We start from the raw sequence: 17,728 nt of genomic DNA, 5'->3' as shown, positions 1-17,728 counted from the left end.
GGGAACACGGCTGGGCCTGCAACATTTTCCCCTTTGGTTGGCTGTTTCACTTCCACTCACCAGTCTCCCAGAACCCCCTACTCCCTTCCACCCCAACCCAAAGGCCCCACCCAGAGAAGGCCAGCCTGAAGCCCTGGCCCCATGAGGAGGCCGCCTCCCACTTTTCTCTGATGCACCGTCTCCCATACCCTGCAGGGGGAGCTAGAGCGGCAGCTTCTTCAAGCCAACCCCATCCTGGAGGCCTTTGGCAACGCGAAGACCGTGAAGAATGACAACTCTTCCCGATTTGTGAGCATGGGTGCTGTGTATCCGGCAGTCTGGGAAACTGGGACCTGATCTGGGGGTAGGGAAGAAGGGCGGAGGGAGGAGGCAGGGATCTGGACCCCCAGGGTCTGAGGAAGGAGGTTCATTAAGGTTGTCTGGCCCTGAATTCCCTGCAGAGCCCCTGCCAGGGACTAGCGCGGGTATGAGCTTTAGGAAGAAGGAGATGTGGATTTAGGGAGATCCCTCAGTTTGGCCCTGCACCATTTTTACTCCAGGGCAAATTCATCCGCATCAACTTTGACGTCGCTGGCTACATCGTGGGCGCAAATATCGAGACCTGTATCCTCTGAAGGGTCCCGGGAGGCATAGGAAAGCAGACACCCCTTCAAGGGACCACACGGTGATACTTAGCTGCTCACTGTGAGCTTTGTGAGGGGGTGCTGGTTCTAGACCTCCACACTCAGCATTTCTGATGTCCCACTCAGCCTGTAGTCAGCCCCTTGACTGTGCATTATGGGAAGGGGGGGCACAGGAATCCAGGGAGAGACAAGAGGGACTGGGTCTAGGAAAGCCAGGTGAGCATCCAGAGTGTCTGCTCCGTGGGGTTGTATAGGATGTGCCCAACTGTCTAAACGGTGGGACACTATTGCGGACAGTCCCCGGAAAGCTAGGCAGACCCTCAGGACTCAGAGTTCTACTAGGGTGAGGTAGCTCCTCTGCCTGCTGAGCTCAGGCCCCACGCTCCTGAAGTGTGTCTCCTGCACTGAAGCCGCACACGGTAGGGCGTGCTTGTCAGCCAGCACTCAGCACCGTCTCAAAATATCAGACAAAACTGAGGGCCAAAGAGATGGCTCTCCATGTGGGTCCTGGGAATTGAACCCAGATCTTCAGACTTGGTGGCAAGCACCTTTACCCACTGAACTATATTGCAGTCTCCCATTGATTTAGATTTATTTTTATTCTGTCATTTTGTATGTGTGGGCATCTGTGCACCATGTCCCTGGTGCTGTCAGAGGCCAGAAAAGGGCATTTGATCTCCTAGAACGGAGTTACGGATGGTTGTGAACACCATGTGGGTGCTGGGAATTGAACCTCCGTTGCCTGTGTTCTAGCATGGTGGCGCACTTTAATACCAGCATTGGGAGGCAGAGGCAAGTGAGTCAATGTGAGTGACAGCCTGGTCTACAGAGGGAGTTCCAGGACAGCCAGGGCTACACAGAGAAACCCTGTCTCGAAGAACTGAAACAACAAAAAACTAAACAACCCGTGGCGTTTTTGTTTGTTGGTTTTTGAGACAGGACTTCTCTGTGTAACTACCCAGGCTGTCCTGGAACTCTCTTTGTAGACCAGGCTGGCCCTGAGCTCACAGAGATCTTTGCCTCCCAAGTGCTGGGAGTAAAGGCGTGTGCTACCGGGCTAGCCCGTGTTCTTAACCACTGATCCATCCTGTCAGCTCCATATTATTTTAATTTAATTAAATTAATTAATGTATTTGTTTTTGAGACAGTGTCTCACACTATAGTTCACGTTGATCTGGAGCTCATTATATAGTTCAGGATGATCTAGACCTCATGACAATCCTCCTGCCTCTGCATTCCAAACACTGAGGTGGCAGGGAGCAGGCAGCCTATTGGCTCCTTGACTGGCCTTCCCTCTCAGATCTGCTGGAGAAATCCCGGGCCATCAGACAGGCCAAGGATGAATGCAGCTTCCATATCTTCTACCAGCTGCTAGGGGGCGCTGGGGAGCAGCTAAAAGGTCAGTGTTCTCTTCTCCAGTTCTTTTGCCTTGGGAGAGTGGGCGGGAGCCCCATCCCCAGAACAGAGTCCCCGTGTCCCTTTCCTTCACTCCTGCATGGGAGCGGTGCACCAGTCAGGCTGTGCCGCCTTGGGCTGCTGCAGTGAATCCTGTCCTGGCCTCCCAGCCCCTGCTTTCACCTCTGCCTCCAGCTGCCTCCTGGCTCTCACTGCTGCCTGCACATCTGTCTGCTCCGTCCTGCACCCCTTCCTCCTGGCCTGCGGTGACTCTGCCGTGCTCTGGCTTTTGGCAGCTCCATGCTTCCAGTTGACGCTACTGTGTGCTGTTGTGCCTGTAAGCTGCCTTTTGTGTGTTGTGCAAGCTGCACAACGGTGCCTGTCCCCTTCCTGTGGTCCCCGGCTCCCACTCCTTGAAGCTAAAATTGTACCCTCTCTTGTCTCCTCCTTTGCTCTTTGAGATGACATGTGCTGTATAGCCCAGGCCAGCCTAGAACTCACAGCAACCCCTGCCTCAGTCTCTTGAGTGTCACCGTGTCTGGCATTGTCGCTCCTTAGCCCTTTACCTTCTGCCCACAGCTTTTTTCTCCGTCCTCATTCCTGCATTGTTCCTCTGACACTTGGTTCCCACTCTGTGGCTCCTGGCACTACATGAGTCCCCAGGTGCTGTCTCTGCCATCCTGGTCACCAGCCTGGAGACTGTGGAAGAGTCAAGAGGAACAGTCTGTCCTGTGCACCTCTCTGGCCTGCCTGCCCATCCATCACTCCTACAGCAGACGCCCAGGCCTGTCATGGTACGCGTGACCCAGCACTCCCTGACCCTGATCTCTGCCCTCTCCCTACAGCTGACCTCCTTCTGGAGCCCTGTTCCCAGTACCGCTTCCTGACCAATGGGCCCTCGTCGTCCCCTGGCCAGGAGCGGGAGCTATTCCAAGAGACGCTGGAGTCCCTGCGTGTGCTGGGCTTCCTTCCGGATGAGATCACAGGTGAGAGAACCTGAGCTACCGGTACCCAGCTACTGCTGCTTTAGCCAATGTGCCCAAGTATTGGGACCCAGCTACTGCTGCTTTAGCCAATGTGCCCAAGTATTGGGACCCAGCTACTGCTGCTTTAGCCAATGTGCCCAAGTATTGGGACCCAGCTACTGCTGCTTTAGCCAATGTGCCCAAGTATTGGGACCCAGCTACTGCTGCTTTAGCCAATGTGCCCAAGTATTGGGACCCAGCTATTGCTGCTTTAGCCAATGTGCCCAAGTATTGGGACCCAGCTATTGCTGCTTTAGCTAGTGTGCCCAAGTATGCATTTAGTTATTATTTACTTTTTGTTTTTTGTTCATTTATTTTGTTGTGTGTGTGTGCAAGCAAACATATTCCATGTCTGCAGGTGGACATACTTGCAGATGTGGTATGTGCACCTGAAAGTATGTGTGCACATGTATGTCTGTGCACACGTATGAAGGCCAGAGGTCAACCGTGAATGTTGTTCCTTAGGAGCTGAGCCATCTACCTTGATCTTAGAGATTTTTGTTTGATTGATTTTTAGAGTTAAATTTTATTTATTATTTTTTTAAAAAAATGCATTACAACTAGGTGTTGTGATGTGCATCTTTAATCCTAGTAGTGGCAGGTGGAGCTTGAATTCAAGGCCAGCCTGCTCTACACAGCTCCAGACCAGCTAGGGCTGTAATTTTTATTAAAATTTTCTTTGTGTGTAAGGGGTGTCTGAAGACACACCTGGCACAGCTCGTGCCACTCAGAGGACAGCTTGAGGGACAGCTTCCTCTTCTATGTAGGTCCTAGGCATGGAACTCAACTCGGGTCACCAGACCTGGCAGCCGGTTTGCCAGCTGAGCCACATCACCAGCCCTTGTTTATTGTGAGTGTGTATATGAAGGTGTCTGTGTCGTGTGTGTGTGAGCATGTGTGTATGTTTGTGAGTTGGTTGTGTGAATGTATGTGAGTGTGTGAGCGGGTGAGTGTGAGTTTTGTGTGTGTGAGAGCGTGTGTGAGTGTGAGTTCGGGTGTAGGTTCCACTTCTGGGGATTTGAACTCAGGCCATCGGGCATATGTGGTAAACACTTTTATGGACTGAGAATTAATCTCTTCGTCTTCACTGCTTTTGAACTGATCCACCTCCCGGGCATCTGCTGTGTATGAAAGAATGAGGCAGGAGTGACTGAATCACCCCTCCTCACCTTGGGGAGACCAAGTGAGAGCAACCAGCCATAAAGGGCAGGATCCACTAGAAGCTGGCCAGAGTCTAGAGGGGCACAGAGCAGGAAACGAGGGGTGGCAGTTGGGGTACAGCTCCCTACAGGAGGTTAGACAAGGGTACCTGGAAGAAGGTTCTTGGACAGAGGCCTGAGGTAAGGGACAGGTACTGGCGAGGGCAATAGGAAGAACATTCTCTGCAGCTGGATGGTGCAGGGAAAGGTGGCATGCTTGAGAGATGAAAGCTTTCGAAGTGTGAGGAAAGTCCTCTGTGAAGTTCATCTGGTGATTCCGATTGCAATCATAAGAAGAACTCTGGGAGCCGGGCGGTAGTGGCGCACGCCTTTAATCCTAGCACTCGGGAGGCAGAGGCAGGCGGATCTCTGTGAGTTCGAGACCAGCCTGGTCTACAAGAGCTAGTTCCAGGACAGGCTCCAAAGCTACAGAGAAACCCTGTCTCGAAAAACAAAAAAAAAAAAAAAAAGAAGAAGAACTCTGGGGACAAGCAGGAAAGGAGAAGTGTTTTAGCAGTGATGTGGGTCATGTTGACCCACCTGGGAAGAGGGGCCTCAGCTGAAGACTTGTGTGATCATATTGGTCTATGGGCGTGTCTGTAGGGATTGTTTTGATTGATGTTGAGGGCCCAAGTGACTGTGGGGGGCACCATTCTAGGCAGGCGGGCATGGACTATGTAAGAAAGCAGCTTGGCACAGGCAGGAGAGCTTACTGTCTTGTTCATGTTTCCTCTTCATTTCCTGCCTGAGTTCCTGCCCTCACTTCCCTCAGAGTTGGAACAAGATGTGGAAGTGTAAACCAAGTGAACCTTTCTTCCCATGTTGCTTTTGGTCAGAATGTTTTGTTGTAGTGGGTTTTTTGTTTTGTTTTGGTTTGTTTTGTTTTTCAAGGCAGGGTTTCTTTGTGTAGCTCGGGCTGCTCTGGAACTCCCTCTGTAGACCAGGCTGGTCTTGAACTCACCCGAGTGCTGGGGTGACGGGTGTGCACCAACATGCCTGGTTTGCGTGGTGCTGGGGATGGAATCTAGGACTTCAGACATGGCAGTCAGGCTCTGCCAGCTGAACTACATTTACAACCCTTTAAAATTGTTGTTGGTATTATTGTTGTTGGTATTTGGTTTGTTTGTTTCAGAGTCTCATATTGTGGCCCAGGCTGTCCAGGGACTTACTGTGTAGCTAAGGCCTCAGGCTGTCGGGGGACTCACCGTACGGTCCCTCAGGCTGTCCGGGGACTCACCATACGGTCCCTCAGGCTGTCGGGGGACTCACTGTGTAGCTAAGGCCTCAGGCTCATTGCCGTGCTCGCTCATGTCTCAGCCTGCACAGTCCCACGATGGCAGGCGCTGGCCCCTTTCCCCAGCTGGACCACAGTGTCTTTTGAGAGGTTGTGGTGTTTTCCCTTTTGGATGGACTGGGCTCTCAGAGAGACCCCTAGGTGTGTAGGGATCAGCTGGACCCGCCTCACAGCCTTGATTCCCCCCGCCCCCAGGAACTTGTATTGGCTCCAGTGCCCACTCCAAAGTGGTGAGCACTTGACTGTGTGCCCGCCCATGCCCACAGCCACAGCCGCGGCCACATTTCCTAACCATGGCTTTAATCCCCCAGATTGCAACTCTCCCCCACCAGGTGACCTGGCCTGGTCAGCCCAGCCTCATGATACCAGGTGGCCCATGTGACCCTCCTGCTGGCTTGCTGTGTAGAAGGTCTAATGGCAGATGGGAGTTTTCCATTTTGCAAAGGAAATTTTCAGAGTTTGGATGTGCTTACAGCCTGACCTTGGATCACCATATCCCTTTCAGAGATAGGATCTCAGTGTGACCATCGTCTGAGACCATAGGGCCTGGCTCTGGAGTTCGCTGCACTCCCAGACTCAGTGCTTTATTTTAGTCCTGGGATTTGAGTGCTGTCCAAGTGCTCTACTGTGCCGCATCCCCAGACCCACACTGGGAGATTCTAGGCAAGAATTAGCCAGACCCTAATCTCGGATGGGTTTAGCTGGGAGGAGCCATGCCACTACTGACCACAAGGTGGCACCAGCTCCCCGCTCCAGTTCTGGACCAAGTGCCCTCCATCCCTCCAGGAGTGGCAGACAGTCTCCTTGCACTCCATTTGTATGGAGTGGAGTCCACCGTCTTTGCATAGACTTGGGTCAAGGATGAGACAGAAAGAGATGGCAGAGTGGCTGTGGACCCAATAGCGCACTACCAGCCATGAAGATGAACTCTGTGTGCCACCCGAGGGCAGCCTGGGCAGACAGCGTTTGGGACTCATCAAGACCTCTGTGTATCTCTTCTCTTTGTGTCTTTCCCTCCCAGCCTTAGGTACTGTGAATGCCAGGCTGCAAGCTGAACAGTTTGTGAGTCACCATGTGGGTGGTGAGATTTGAACCCTGGTCCTCTGTAAAGGCGGCAGCCAGTGCTCTTAGTCACTGAACCATCTCTCCAGACTCTGTCCAGCCAGTTCTGCCTTTCAATACTGGGCTTCTGTTTAAATATTTGCTGTTTTGTTTTATTCTTTTTTCACACTTATTTACTTGGTGTTTTTGTAAGCATGCATGTGTGCTTGGTCAGGGAACAATTTAGTGAAGGCAACTCTCACCTTTCACAATGTAGGGCCTGGGAACTGAACTCAGGGAGTCAGGATTGGTGGCAAGCCCCCTCACCAGCTAAGCCAGATCATCAACCCTGGATTGTTGTCTGTTGTTGAGACAGTTTGTAGCTCAGGCTGGCTTTGAACTCCTGATCCTCCTGCTTCCACTTCTCAAATGCTGGGATGACAATCATGTACCACTATAGAGTGTGTGTGTGTGCACATACATATGTGTGTGTGCGTGTGTAAGTGTGCACGTGTGCGTGCGTGTGTGTGCATGTACATGCATGTGTGTGCATGTGTGTGCATGCATTTCTCTGTGTGCATGTGTGTGTGTGTGCGTGCGTGTGTGTGTGCATGTGTGTGCATACATTTCTGTGTGTGTATGTGTGTGTGCGTGCGTGTGTGTGACTCCAGTTTCTTTGGGTGTGCTGTGTGCAGGTACTTACCTGCATCACAATACCTTATTGTATGACGGACAGGAAAGCTCACACAGCTCCAGCTGGAATCTTGGCTCTGCCAGCTTATGAACTGAGTGATGCTGATTTGGGAGACAGCTGATGCATACACAGCTGCAGCAGCCCATCAGTGACCCCAATGCCAATGCCCTCAAAGAACAGAATGTCTCAGAAGGGTGACCAAGTTTTGATAGAACTGAGCAAAACCAGCAGCTGGGACGGAGAGATGGCTCAGTGGTTAGGAGCATGGGCTGCAGTCCCAGAGGGCCCGGGTTTGATTCCCAGCACCCATATGACAGCTCTTGTGCTTCTAACTCCAGTTCCAGGGGATCTGGCCCCTTCTTCTGGCCTCTGTGGGCACATGATGCACACATAGATGCAAGCAAAACACCCATACACATCGAATTAAAATCAACGGAAACAAGAGTAGGGTGATCAGTAACAGTTCTCCCAGGTCACACAGTGGCCGGCTCTCTCCACCCCCATCCCATGCATGGTGATATCCTGACTGACAGGCTGAGCTGTTCCTCCACAGTGCACCGGGTGTCCTCCAGGGGGCAGCACGACCCCGGTTCTCCAAGCACCTCACATTCCTTATGGAAAAAACTCACACTGGCACAAAGCATTTGCAAAAATCAAATTCACTTTCTCCCTAGATCTATTGTAACCCCAAATCCTACTGGGGCCAGAGGTCCCTGAGATCTGTGGCTTGACATCTTGCACAAAACCTGGGAGGTAGGAGCTGGGGCTGGGTCTGGGGCTAGGGCTGAGGCCCGGGCTGGGGCCCAGTTGGTAGAGCCTGTCACTGTCACCAGAATCAATAAACCAGGCATGGTCCTGTCTTGCCATCCCAACACTAGGGAAGTGGAGGCAGGAGGTTACCCTCAGTTACATCAAAAGGTACAATCTAGCCTGGGATACATGAGGCCAATCTCAAGGAGTCAAATAGAAACAAAACAACAACAAAGACTTGGAAATAGAAATTGGGATGGGAATACATTTATTTAAAGGATAGAAGAATCCTTTGTTCTGTCCAGGGAATGGGCCAGCAAGACAACTTAATAAGTAAAGAAGCTTGCTGCCAAGCCTCCAGCCTGAGTTCAGTTCCTGAAGTCTACTTGGTGGAAGGAGAAAACCAACTCCTCTAAGTTGTCCTCTGACCTCCACACATGAGCTATGGGGCACACACACGCACGCACCCACACACGACAATAAATAAATAATTGTGGAAAGAGTCTGTGTACTGGCACACACCCTTGATCCCAGCACTCAGGAGACAGGCAGGCATGTCTGGAGTTTGCAGTCAGCCTGGTTTCCACAGGGAGTTCCAGGACAGCCAGAACTATGTAATGAGACCCTGTCTCAACCTCTCCCTCCAAGAGACAGGGACAGAGACCTCCAGCCAGGAAGCATGTATGTGCAGATCAAACTGAGGTGACTGAGCACAGCTTTCTGGGGGCGTCCCCTCCAGTTGCCAGAATTTCAGGGTATTCAGCCCCTACAGGGAATTTTGTAGAGGAATCTTAGCTCTTTATGCTCTCTTCTTTCAGAGGCCCCGATTGTGGCTACTCAGAGCAGAGTAGTTTGATCTGACTCCGAGAGCCGTCAGTCAGCATCAGAGAGAGGTGCTCAGCCGTGTCAGTTCAGACCAGTGGCCTTTCTGGGGATCTCTTGGTTTCCTGACATAATATGTTAGGAATTTTTTAAAGGATTTGTGTGTGCGTGTGCGTGTGCGCGCGCGCGTGTGCGTGTGTGCATGCGTGTGAGTACCTACAGAAACCAGAAGCTGGAGTTGTATGGGTACTTGGAACAGAGCTTGGATCCTTTGGAAAGAGCATGTTCCTGAACCGCGGAGCAGTTCTTGCCGTGTAAACTGCCCGGCAGCACAGGGCTGCAGCAAAGAGGCTTTGGTGACCAACTTGGAAAACACCGTGTGACTCACTTCATTGTGGCGCTGACTTTAATACCCTTGGCCACAAGCTCTGTGTGTCAGCAGTGAGGCTGGGAGATGGGAAGATGGCTCAGTGGGAGGAGCACACGCTCCTGAGCTTGAGGACCTGAGTTGCAATACTCACACAGCGTTGGGCGTGGGGCTGGCAAGGTCACTCTAAGGGCAAAGGGGCTTGCTGCCAGAGCTGATGACTTCTCTCACTCAGTCTGGGGCCTGGCAGTTTGGCTAAGCTGGCTGGCCGCTGAGCCTCAAGAATCCTCCTGTCTCTCCCTCCTTAGTACCAGGGTTTCAGACGTGCACCACTGCACCCACTTTTTATGTGGGTGCTGGGGAATCAGACTCAGTACTTGTACTTGCACAGGCTGCTTTACTGACTGAGCCATCTCCCCGGCTCAACATCTGGCTTATTTTGAATGTTGTATACATCATATCTCTGTTCATGGGCAGACAGGACAAAGCAAGGCTTGAACACAGAAAGCTGAGTATGTTCACTCTGGTGCTTGTTTAAAGATATCTTTATTTTTTATGTATACAATGTACTGCCTGCAGGCCAGAAGAGGGCCCCAGATCTTATTACAGATGGTTGTGAGCCACCATGTGGCTGCTGGGAATTGAACTCAGGACCTCTGGAAGAGCAGCCAGTGCTCTTAACCTCTGAGCCATCTCTTCAGACCACCTCCCCCCACCTCCCACACCCTGCAGTGTTTTTTTAAAGTCCAACTGAGGTCACAGATGAGCTTTCAGTTCTGGGGTACTGAGCACAACCTTGGGGGTTCCTGCAGCGTGATTAGAAGTCTGGAGTCCCCAGCCCCACATGCTCTTCCGTTCTGCTCCACAGCCATGCTGCGCACTGTCTCGGCTGTCCTCCAGTTTGGCAACATTGTCCTGAAGAGAGAGCGCAACACAGACCAAGCCACCATGCCTGACAACACAGGTACTCACTGGGCCGGTGTCCTCTGCATGCTCCTTTCAGATCGTCCCGCCAACCTCTGCCCTTTACCCTGCTGGGGACAACCCAGTCACTGCAGGAAATGGTCAGAGTAATACCTTCCTCCAGCTTTGGGTCCTTCTAACTCTTGATCTCTTGATCCTCATGCCTTTACATCTCAGAGGCTGGGGTTGCAGGCCTGTCCCACCACATCCAGCTGAAACAGATGTTGTTTTTGAGCCCTTGAGTAGAAGGGAAGCTGAGGCGCGCTGCTCAAATGACTGCCTGACTGCCCGTTTCCCTTCACCCAGCGAGTGGCATCAACTGTGAGCTATGAGCAGCAACACCGCCTCTTGTGGCAAAGGCGAGGGTGTGGCAGGTGGTTCCTTTCTCACTCCTGTCTCCCGTGCAGCTTTTTTTTTTTTTTTTTTTTTTTTTTTTTAATGTAGACCAGGCTGGCTTTGAACTCACTAAGGTGCACCTCCCTCTGTCCTGAGTGCTGATAGTAAAGGCGGGTGCCACCACACTGAGCTTTCTTTTATGTTTAATGGGACAGGATGTCACTGTAGCCAAGGCTGACCTCAGACTCGAAGCCAGCCTCCCAAATGCTGGGATTTGGTTGTCACAGAAGAAGAGACAACTGCCCACAGTCAGACCCCTGAGATGTCTGCATCCTAGGCCGTCTCCCCTGGGGTTTCCCTACCCTGTGCTCCTGTAGCTGGAGATCAAGACAGAAATAGAGTTGGTCGGCTCCCTCTGGATATCCGGAGCTCTCTGTCCTGGTTATAAAAGCCTCCAGCTCACTCCCAAACTCTGCACAGCTCTGAAAAATCTGGGGAACTGGGGCACTGCTCCCCACCCACCCAGCCCTGCAGTGCCCAATGTGGCCACTGGGGCACCACTTACCAACCTGGCAGTGCCCCATTTGCCACACCTGTTTGCCTTTCTTAATTGAGGGCCGGCATTACAAGTCTTTTGGTGGGGTAGAGCGGAGAGGGGTCGAGGCAGGGTTTCTCTGTGTAGCCCTGGCTGTCCGGGAACTCACTCTGTAGACCACACTGGACTTGAACTCAGAGATCCTCCCACCTCTGCCTCCTGCGTGCTGGGATTAATGGCTTTTGCACCACTGCCTGGCTACAAGCCTTTCTGAAACTGGCTGCTTTTCCCATAATGCTTTACGTGGTGTTACTCGAACTCTGCAGTTAGGAGGATCGGGTTCAGACAGGATCTCATTTGGCCCCCAATCAGCTTTATAGTTGAGGATGACCTCGAATTCCTGATCCTCCTGCCTCAGACTCAGATGCTGGGATGTAGTATGTGTCACCATGTCTGCCTCCGGTGCCTTTTTTATGTATTTCTTTCTGGGCTCCTCTTTTTCCTTCTACGGAGTAAGCCTTCCCTCTGTGAAGCTGACGGGTGCCTAGAAACATGGCTTGATTCAGGGTTTAATTCAGAGTAGAAAGGGAAACACTCCTCCCACACAGCCTCGCCGTGCTCCGCCACAAACATCCATCTATTTAACGTCTTAGTGCTGAGGTTCTTTTCCTGCTAGTTTTTCTCAGGCACTTGGGACACTGCTACGAAGAGTGGGGAGCCACCTCCATCTCTGCTCAGCCAGGGATGTGTGTGCTGGTATACTATTTGTGTTTTGATAAATAAATCTCGCCTGAAGGCCGGAGGCAAAGCTAAAGCCACTAGCAGTCAGGCCATGGTGGCACACACCAGGATTTGGGAGACAGAGTCAGATGGATCTCTCTGAGTTCAAGGCCACCCTTGGCTACACAAGATTTTTATTATTTGTTCTTAGCCGTGCTACAGTGGTGCTCCTCCCTCATGCTCTCCCCTTTCCCAGTGCTAACTCCTGTCTCTCCTCTCCTCCTCAGCTGCCCAGAAGCTCTGCCGCCTCTTGGGACTCGGGGTGACCGACTTCTCCAGAGCCCTTCTCACGCCCCGCATCAAAGTTGGCCGAGATTATGTTCAGAAAGCACAGACCAAGGAGCAGGTAGGTGGAACCCAGATGTGCAGGGGCAAAAAGAACTGGCTTGGGATTTATGATCCTGGGACTTTTAAGTTGTTATGATTACATTTATTTATTGGGGGGGGGGGTTGTGCACATGTCACAGAGTACCCGCTGAACCCAAAGGACAGCCTACAGAAGTTGGTTCTGTCCTACCACCGCTGATTCCGTCAGCAGTGCCTGCCTTGTAAGCACGAGGGCCCAGAGCCTGGAACCGTGTAAAGAGCTGGGGAGGTGGAGACAGGAGGATTCCTGGCTCTCACTGGTCAGCCACTCGAGCTAAGTGAATCAGCTCCAGGTGCAGCGAGAGCCAGGATGAGGAGTGACTCCTCCTGAGGAGAGAGACACCTGAGCTTGACCTCTGGCCTCTGCACACTCATGTGTGCTCAAATTTGCACACACACATGCACACACACATAAACAAAATAAAGACTTACCTCAAGGGATTTGGGATGTACTAGGGAGGTGGTTCTCAATCTTCCTGATGCTGCGACCCTTTAATATAGTTCCTCATGTTGTGGTGACCTCAACCACAAAAATGTTCCGTTGCCACTTTGTGACTGTAATTTGATTGTGAATTGTAATGTAAATATCTGATATGTGACCGCGTGGGGTCGCGACACATGTTGAGAAGCGCTATGCTAGGGAGCTGGAGACTCAGCAGGTGAATGAAAAGGATGGTCCCGTTCCGTGGCTCCCCTCTGAAGGGGTTAGTGATGTCAAAACAGAGCAAGGGAGAGAGGGTCTCTGACGCCAGAGGGTGACAGGAAGGAGGTGCTGTGGGAGGCTGGGGAGTGGCTTGATTTCATCTGTCCTTTATATAAAGATGGCTACTGCGATAATTAGTTCCTTAGGCTACATATATAGGCCAGGAAACTCAGGGCTGCTGTCACAACCTAGGTAAAGATGGTGGCTCAGACACAGTAGTGACAGAGAGGTGACCACAGGTGGAAACTGCTGGGAACAGGAAGGAGCTGGGAATCGCTGGCTTTCGGCCTCATCCATGGCCTCTAAGAACAGAGAAGCTGAGACATGGAGAGGATGAGGTCACACACCCTCTGAGTGTCTGTTCTGGCGCTCACACCGTGCTATAGAAACCGATTTAAGCAGTGGAGGAGGGCGGGAGCCTGGTGCACTCTGGGACTCCAGTAATGGCAGAGTGTTACATGTGAGGTCCTGTTTGGTGTTTATACTCAAGAAATTGGGAGATGAACGGCGAAGGCCGCAGGTTCGGGATGCCCTGCTTGATTTACACGCAGTGTCACGTGCTGGGCCTCACCGTGTATTACTCTGCAGGCTGACTTCGCCCTGGAGGCTCTGGCCAAAGCTACCTACGAGCGCCTCTTCCGCTGGCTAGTTCTGCGGCTCAACCGTGCCCTGGACAGAAGTCCACGGCAAGGCGCCTCCTTCCTGGGCATCCTGGACATCGCCGGCTTTGAGATCTTCCAGGTGTGCATCTTTGTCTTGCTGTCCCCCTCTCCAGTCCCAGTGCCTCTGACCCTGCTCACTGCTCTACCCCACAATCCTCTCGTAGCTGAACTCCTTTGAGCAGCTGTGCATCAACTACACAAACGAGAAGCTGCAGCAGCTGTTCAACCACACCATGTTCGTGCTGGAGCAGGAGGAGTACCAGCGAGAGGGCATCCCCTGGACCTTCTTGGATTTTGGCTTGGACCTGCAGCCTTGCATTGATCTCATCGAGCGGCCGGTGAGGGGCCAGGCCCAATGGGCCGTAGCCCAGAGCCTCCGTGCTCCACCCAGCCCATGGCTAGAGCCAAGCAGTTCTGCCCACCGCCTAGACTCTCAAAGCTTGTCCCTGACTGTCACGGACTCTCGAAGCTCGGTCTTGTCCGCTGGCACGACCCAGAAAGCTTGGCTCCACCTACTTCCCAACCCCGCCCTACTCTGCCCCACCCATCCTGGAGAATGCTCCTTCCCCACCTGCCGTAGTGCCCTCACGGACCGAAACAGGAGAAACAGGAAATGACCCCAGTTGCCCCATCCCTGTGACCAGTGGGCTCTCTGGACCATGCAGGTCCCGCTTGAGTTCCAGACATTGGGTCAGTGTGTGGCTCCGTCTGGTGATGGAGCCTAACGCCTTGTGCATGCTAGACAAGCGCTCAGCTGCTGAGCCACCCTGCCCCCGTCCCCAACCCCAAGCCACTTCATATGACTGACAGCAGCTGCAGCCCGTGCCACAGCTGCCACATCTGACCTCTGTCCCTTCCTTCACCCGCTGGTCAGGCCAACCCTCCAGGTCTCTTGGCCCTGCTGGACGAGGAGTGCTGGTTCCCCAAGGCCACGGACAAGTCTTTCGTGGAGAAGGTAGCCCAGGAGCAGGGCAGCCACCCCAAGTTCCAGCGCCCCAGGCACCTGCGGGATCAGGCGGACTTCAGCGTCCTGCACTATGCAGGCAAGGTGAGGGCTAGGCTGGCTGTGGACCACGCAAGGATCCAGGGATCTCGGCTTGGCCCTGGGGATATAGGCTCCCATGACACAGAGCTCAAGACCAGCTCAACCACCTGTGAAATTCCACAGAGGTGGCCCTTGGTGGGAACAGACTGTGCTTGAGAATTGAGGAGGCCTGTGTGGCCAGAGCAGAATGAACTAGAAGAATACTGTGGTTATGAAGGGTAAAGAGACGGGCTACAGGAGGGTGAGGGTGTAGAGAAGGCCATGCAGGTAAACGGATACAAGGTGACACCAGTGTTCCAGTCCATGTCAAACACCTGTCGCACCACCATCTGCCTGGCTCCCTTCAGGTTGACTACAAAGCCAATGAGTGGTTGATGAAGAACATGGACCCGTTGAATGACAGCGTGGCTGCCTTGCTTCACCAGAGCACCGACCGTCTCACCGCTGAGATCTGGAAGGATGGTAAGGTCCACTTCCCAGAGCCTGGGCTCCTTCTCACCCCCAGTAGGGGGGAGCAGCTAGAGGGAGCGAGGGATGCTGGGTGGGTAGATGTGTGGACGAGGGGATGGGGGATGGGTCGGTGAGTAGATAGCCTGGATTGACTGGGGGTGGGCGAGTGGGTGGGTTGGTGGTGAGGTGGACGGGCAGGTCAGTGGGTATATAGACGGATGAGAAGGTAGACTGGATGGGTTAGGAGTGGGCTGGGTGGATGGATGGATGCATGGATGTGTTATCTTAAGTTAGCAACATACACAAGGATAAGAAATAAGACATATATGCCCATGGACATATTAGTGTCAATAACAGTCTCCTGTGCCATCAGACCAGAAAAATAAGCGCGGCCATCCTTGAGACCCACAGGACAGTGGGCCACTCGGAGACCATAGATTTTACACTTGACACACACACACCTTCCACACACACACATCTTCCCGTATACTTTTTCCCTCTCTCCCTGTAGGTTGAGTCATCCCTCATCCTATTTATTTAACACAATGCAAATGACATGTAAATAGCCGTTATACTAGTGTGGTATGCAAATGATATGTAAATAGTGGTTATACTATTACAATATGCAAATTATATGTGAATAGGCATTACCCTATCACATAGAGAAAGTGGCAGGATAAAGCCTGTTCTGTGTTTAGTATATACTTTTTTAAAGAATATTTTTAATTAGTTGTTCAATCACGAGTTGCAGAACCTGAATATGTGGAAAGCTGACTTTATATAGATATTTTTAGTCAGGCATGGTGGCGCACGTCTTTAATCCCTGCAGTCAGGGGGCAGAGGCAAATGGATCCTTGTGAGTTTGAGCCCAGCTTGGTCTACATCATGAATCCTAGAACAGCCAGGGCTACAGAGAGACCCTCAAAAAAGAAACAACAGCACATAAAAAAAAACTTAAAAAGGAAAATGAAAGAAGATAAACAAGTTGGGCCATTCCTTAAAATCAGATCTGCATTGGGCTGGAAAATGGCTCCCCGGCTAAGAGGAGACACACTTTAGCAGGGAACCCATGTCAGACTACTCACAGCAGCCTGTACGATCCAACTCCCCTGGGCTCCGTGAGCACCTGCACTCGCTCACGAGTGTGCACACACACTATTAAAAATAAGAAAAATAGATCCTTTTTAAAAATCATGACCCCACCCCCAGCTGCGCACCCCGTGTGCCTGGCTCTGAGAACAGTCCTGGTCTTCTCCCCTGTGGGGCCTCTAACAAAGCCGCCTTAAAGTGTAGGAGAGGGGGACTTGGGCATCTCACTTACAGCCGCCTTGATCCTGGAATTGGTTTCCCTGCATCCTAGCAGCCAGGGCAATGGGCAAATGAGATATTACCCTGTGGGTGGAGTGGGTGTATCAGGTTGATCATTGAGCTACCTGGCATCCAGGACAAAAAGGACTAACTAAGAAAACAAGCATGACTTTATCTCCTAAGGTGTCTGTATTATTAGTATTTTTTGCTACCAAATTCTCCGAAATGACCTCAGGGCACTGATGTTAGGTGAACAGGCTTGAAAGGTCGCTGCCAGCTTGCTCTGTGCTAACTAACGCTCTTTCTTTCTCTTCCTCTCGCCTTCTCCCCTGCCATCTCACAATCTCTCCCACCACTGCCATCTTCCCTGCCCTCTCTGCCCGTCCCTAGAACAAGGGGGCCTCCAACAGTTCACTTTACTTGGCTCCTTCCCATCGTCACCCCCTGGACCTGCGGGGAGACTCAGCTCTGGCAATTCTCTGCCAGGGGGTGGGTTTCTCTGTGCACTCACGGGTGAGGCTTGTAGAACACAGTTGATGGGGACCATGGGAGGGGTCCTGGGTAGATATGTTGGTCCCCACTCCTCTCTGCATAAGGTCTCTCCCTCCTTTCTGAGCCCTTGGTGGTTCTGGAGCCTTCCAGCTAGACCATGTAATAAAAATACACAGAAGGGGCCAGCAAAATGGCTCAGCAAGTGAAGGTGTGTGCACTGCCAAGACTGAGCTCAGTCTCCCAAGGACCCACATGGTGGAAGGAGAGAACCAACTCCCACAGGTTGTCCTCCACACATGCCCTGTACACACAGAGAGAGACACATACGCACACATACACACACACACTCACTCACACGTACACACATGCATGTGCACACACACATATGCACATACACACACATTCATGTGCCTGCACACATATGCACATACACAGAGATGCATACACACATACATACACATGCGCACACACAGTATGATAACATTTTAAGAAGGGCATTTCCTGAGCACCTAATGTGCAAATAAGAAAACAAGCGCAGCTGGACAATGGTGGCACAGCTTTAACCCCAGCACCCAGAAGGCAGAGGCAGGCTGATATCTGTGAGTTTGAGGCCAGCCTGGTCTACAGAGTGAGTTCCAGGACAACTGGAACTACACAGAGAAACCCTGTCTTGAAAAATAAAAAGAAAAAAAATGGGAAAAAAGGAAGGTGAAGAGGAAAAAAAAAAACACAGAGGTTATATATCTTGCTCAAGGTCACACAGCCAGTAAGTGCTAGAGTAGGGATTTGAACCCAGAACCTTAGCTCTTCCTTATGCTGTAGGAACACAGTAATATCTGTTGTTTTGGAAATGACTGACTGCATAGGCATACCAAAGA

General features: G+C 51.9%; 1 protein-coding gene across 1 annotated transcript in view; it reads left to right on the top strand.

Moving 5' to 3' along the window:
- Myh14 (myosin heavy chain 14) overlaps nt 1-17,728 on the top strand; it is a 57,977-nt gene that overhangs the window by 14,211 nt on the left and 26,038 nt on the right. Inside the window, exons 7-16 of the mRNA XM_038313522.1 lie at nt 196-288; nt 540-603; nt 1,924-2,022; nt 2,864-3,004; nt 10,079-10,174; nt 12,052-12,170; nt 13,482-13,634; nt 13,720-13,893; nt 14,430-14,603; nt 14,948-15,062. Coding sequence (XP_038169450.1) covers nt 196-288; nt 540-603; nt 1,924-2,022; nt 2,864-3,004; nt 10,079-10,174; nt 12,052-12,170; nt 13,482-13,634; nt 13,720-13,893; nt 14,430-14,603; nt 14,948-15,062 — 1,228 coding nt within the window. The remainder of the gene's footprint in view (nt 1-195; nt 289-539; nt 604-1,923; nt 2,023-2,863; nt 3,005-10,078; nt 10,175-12,051; nt 12,171-13,481; nt 13,635-13,719; nt 13,894-14,429; nt 14,604-14,947; nt 15,063-17,728) is intronic.

The sequence above is a fragment of the Arvicola amphibius genome, chromosome 12 (genome assembly GCF_903992535.2).
Source record: "Arvicola amphibius chromosome 12, mArvAmp1.2, whole genome shotgun sequence".
In the NCBI taxonomy this organism is placed as follows: Eukaryota; Metazoa; Chordata; class Mammalia; order Rodentia; family Cricetidae; genus Arvicola; species Arvicola amphibius.
Note: the sequence above shows the minus strand (reverse complement) of the source record. Positions and strands in the feature narration are given on the sequence as shown.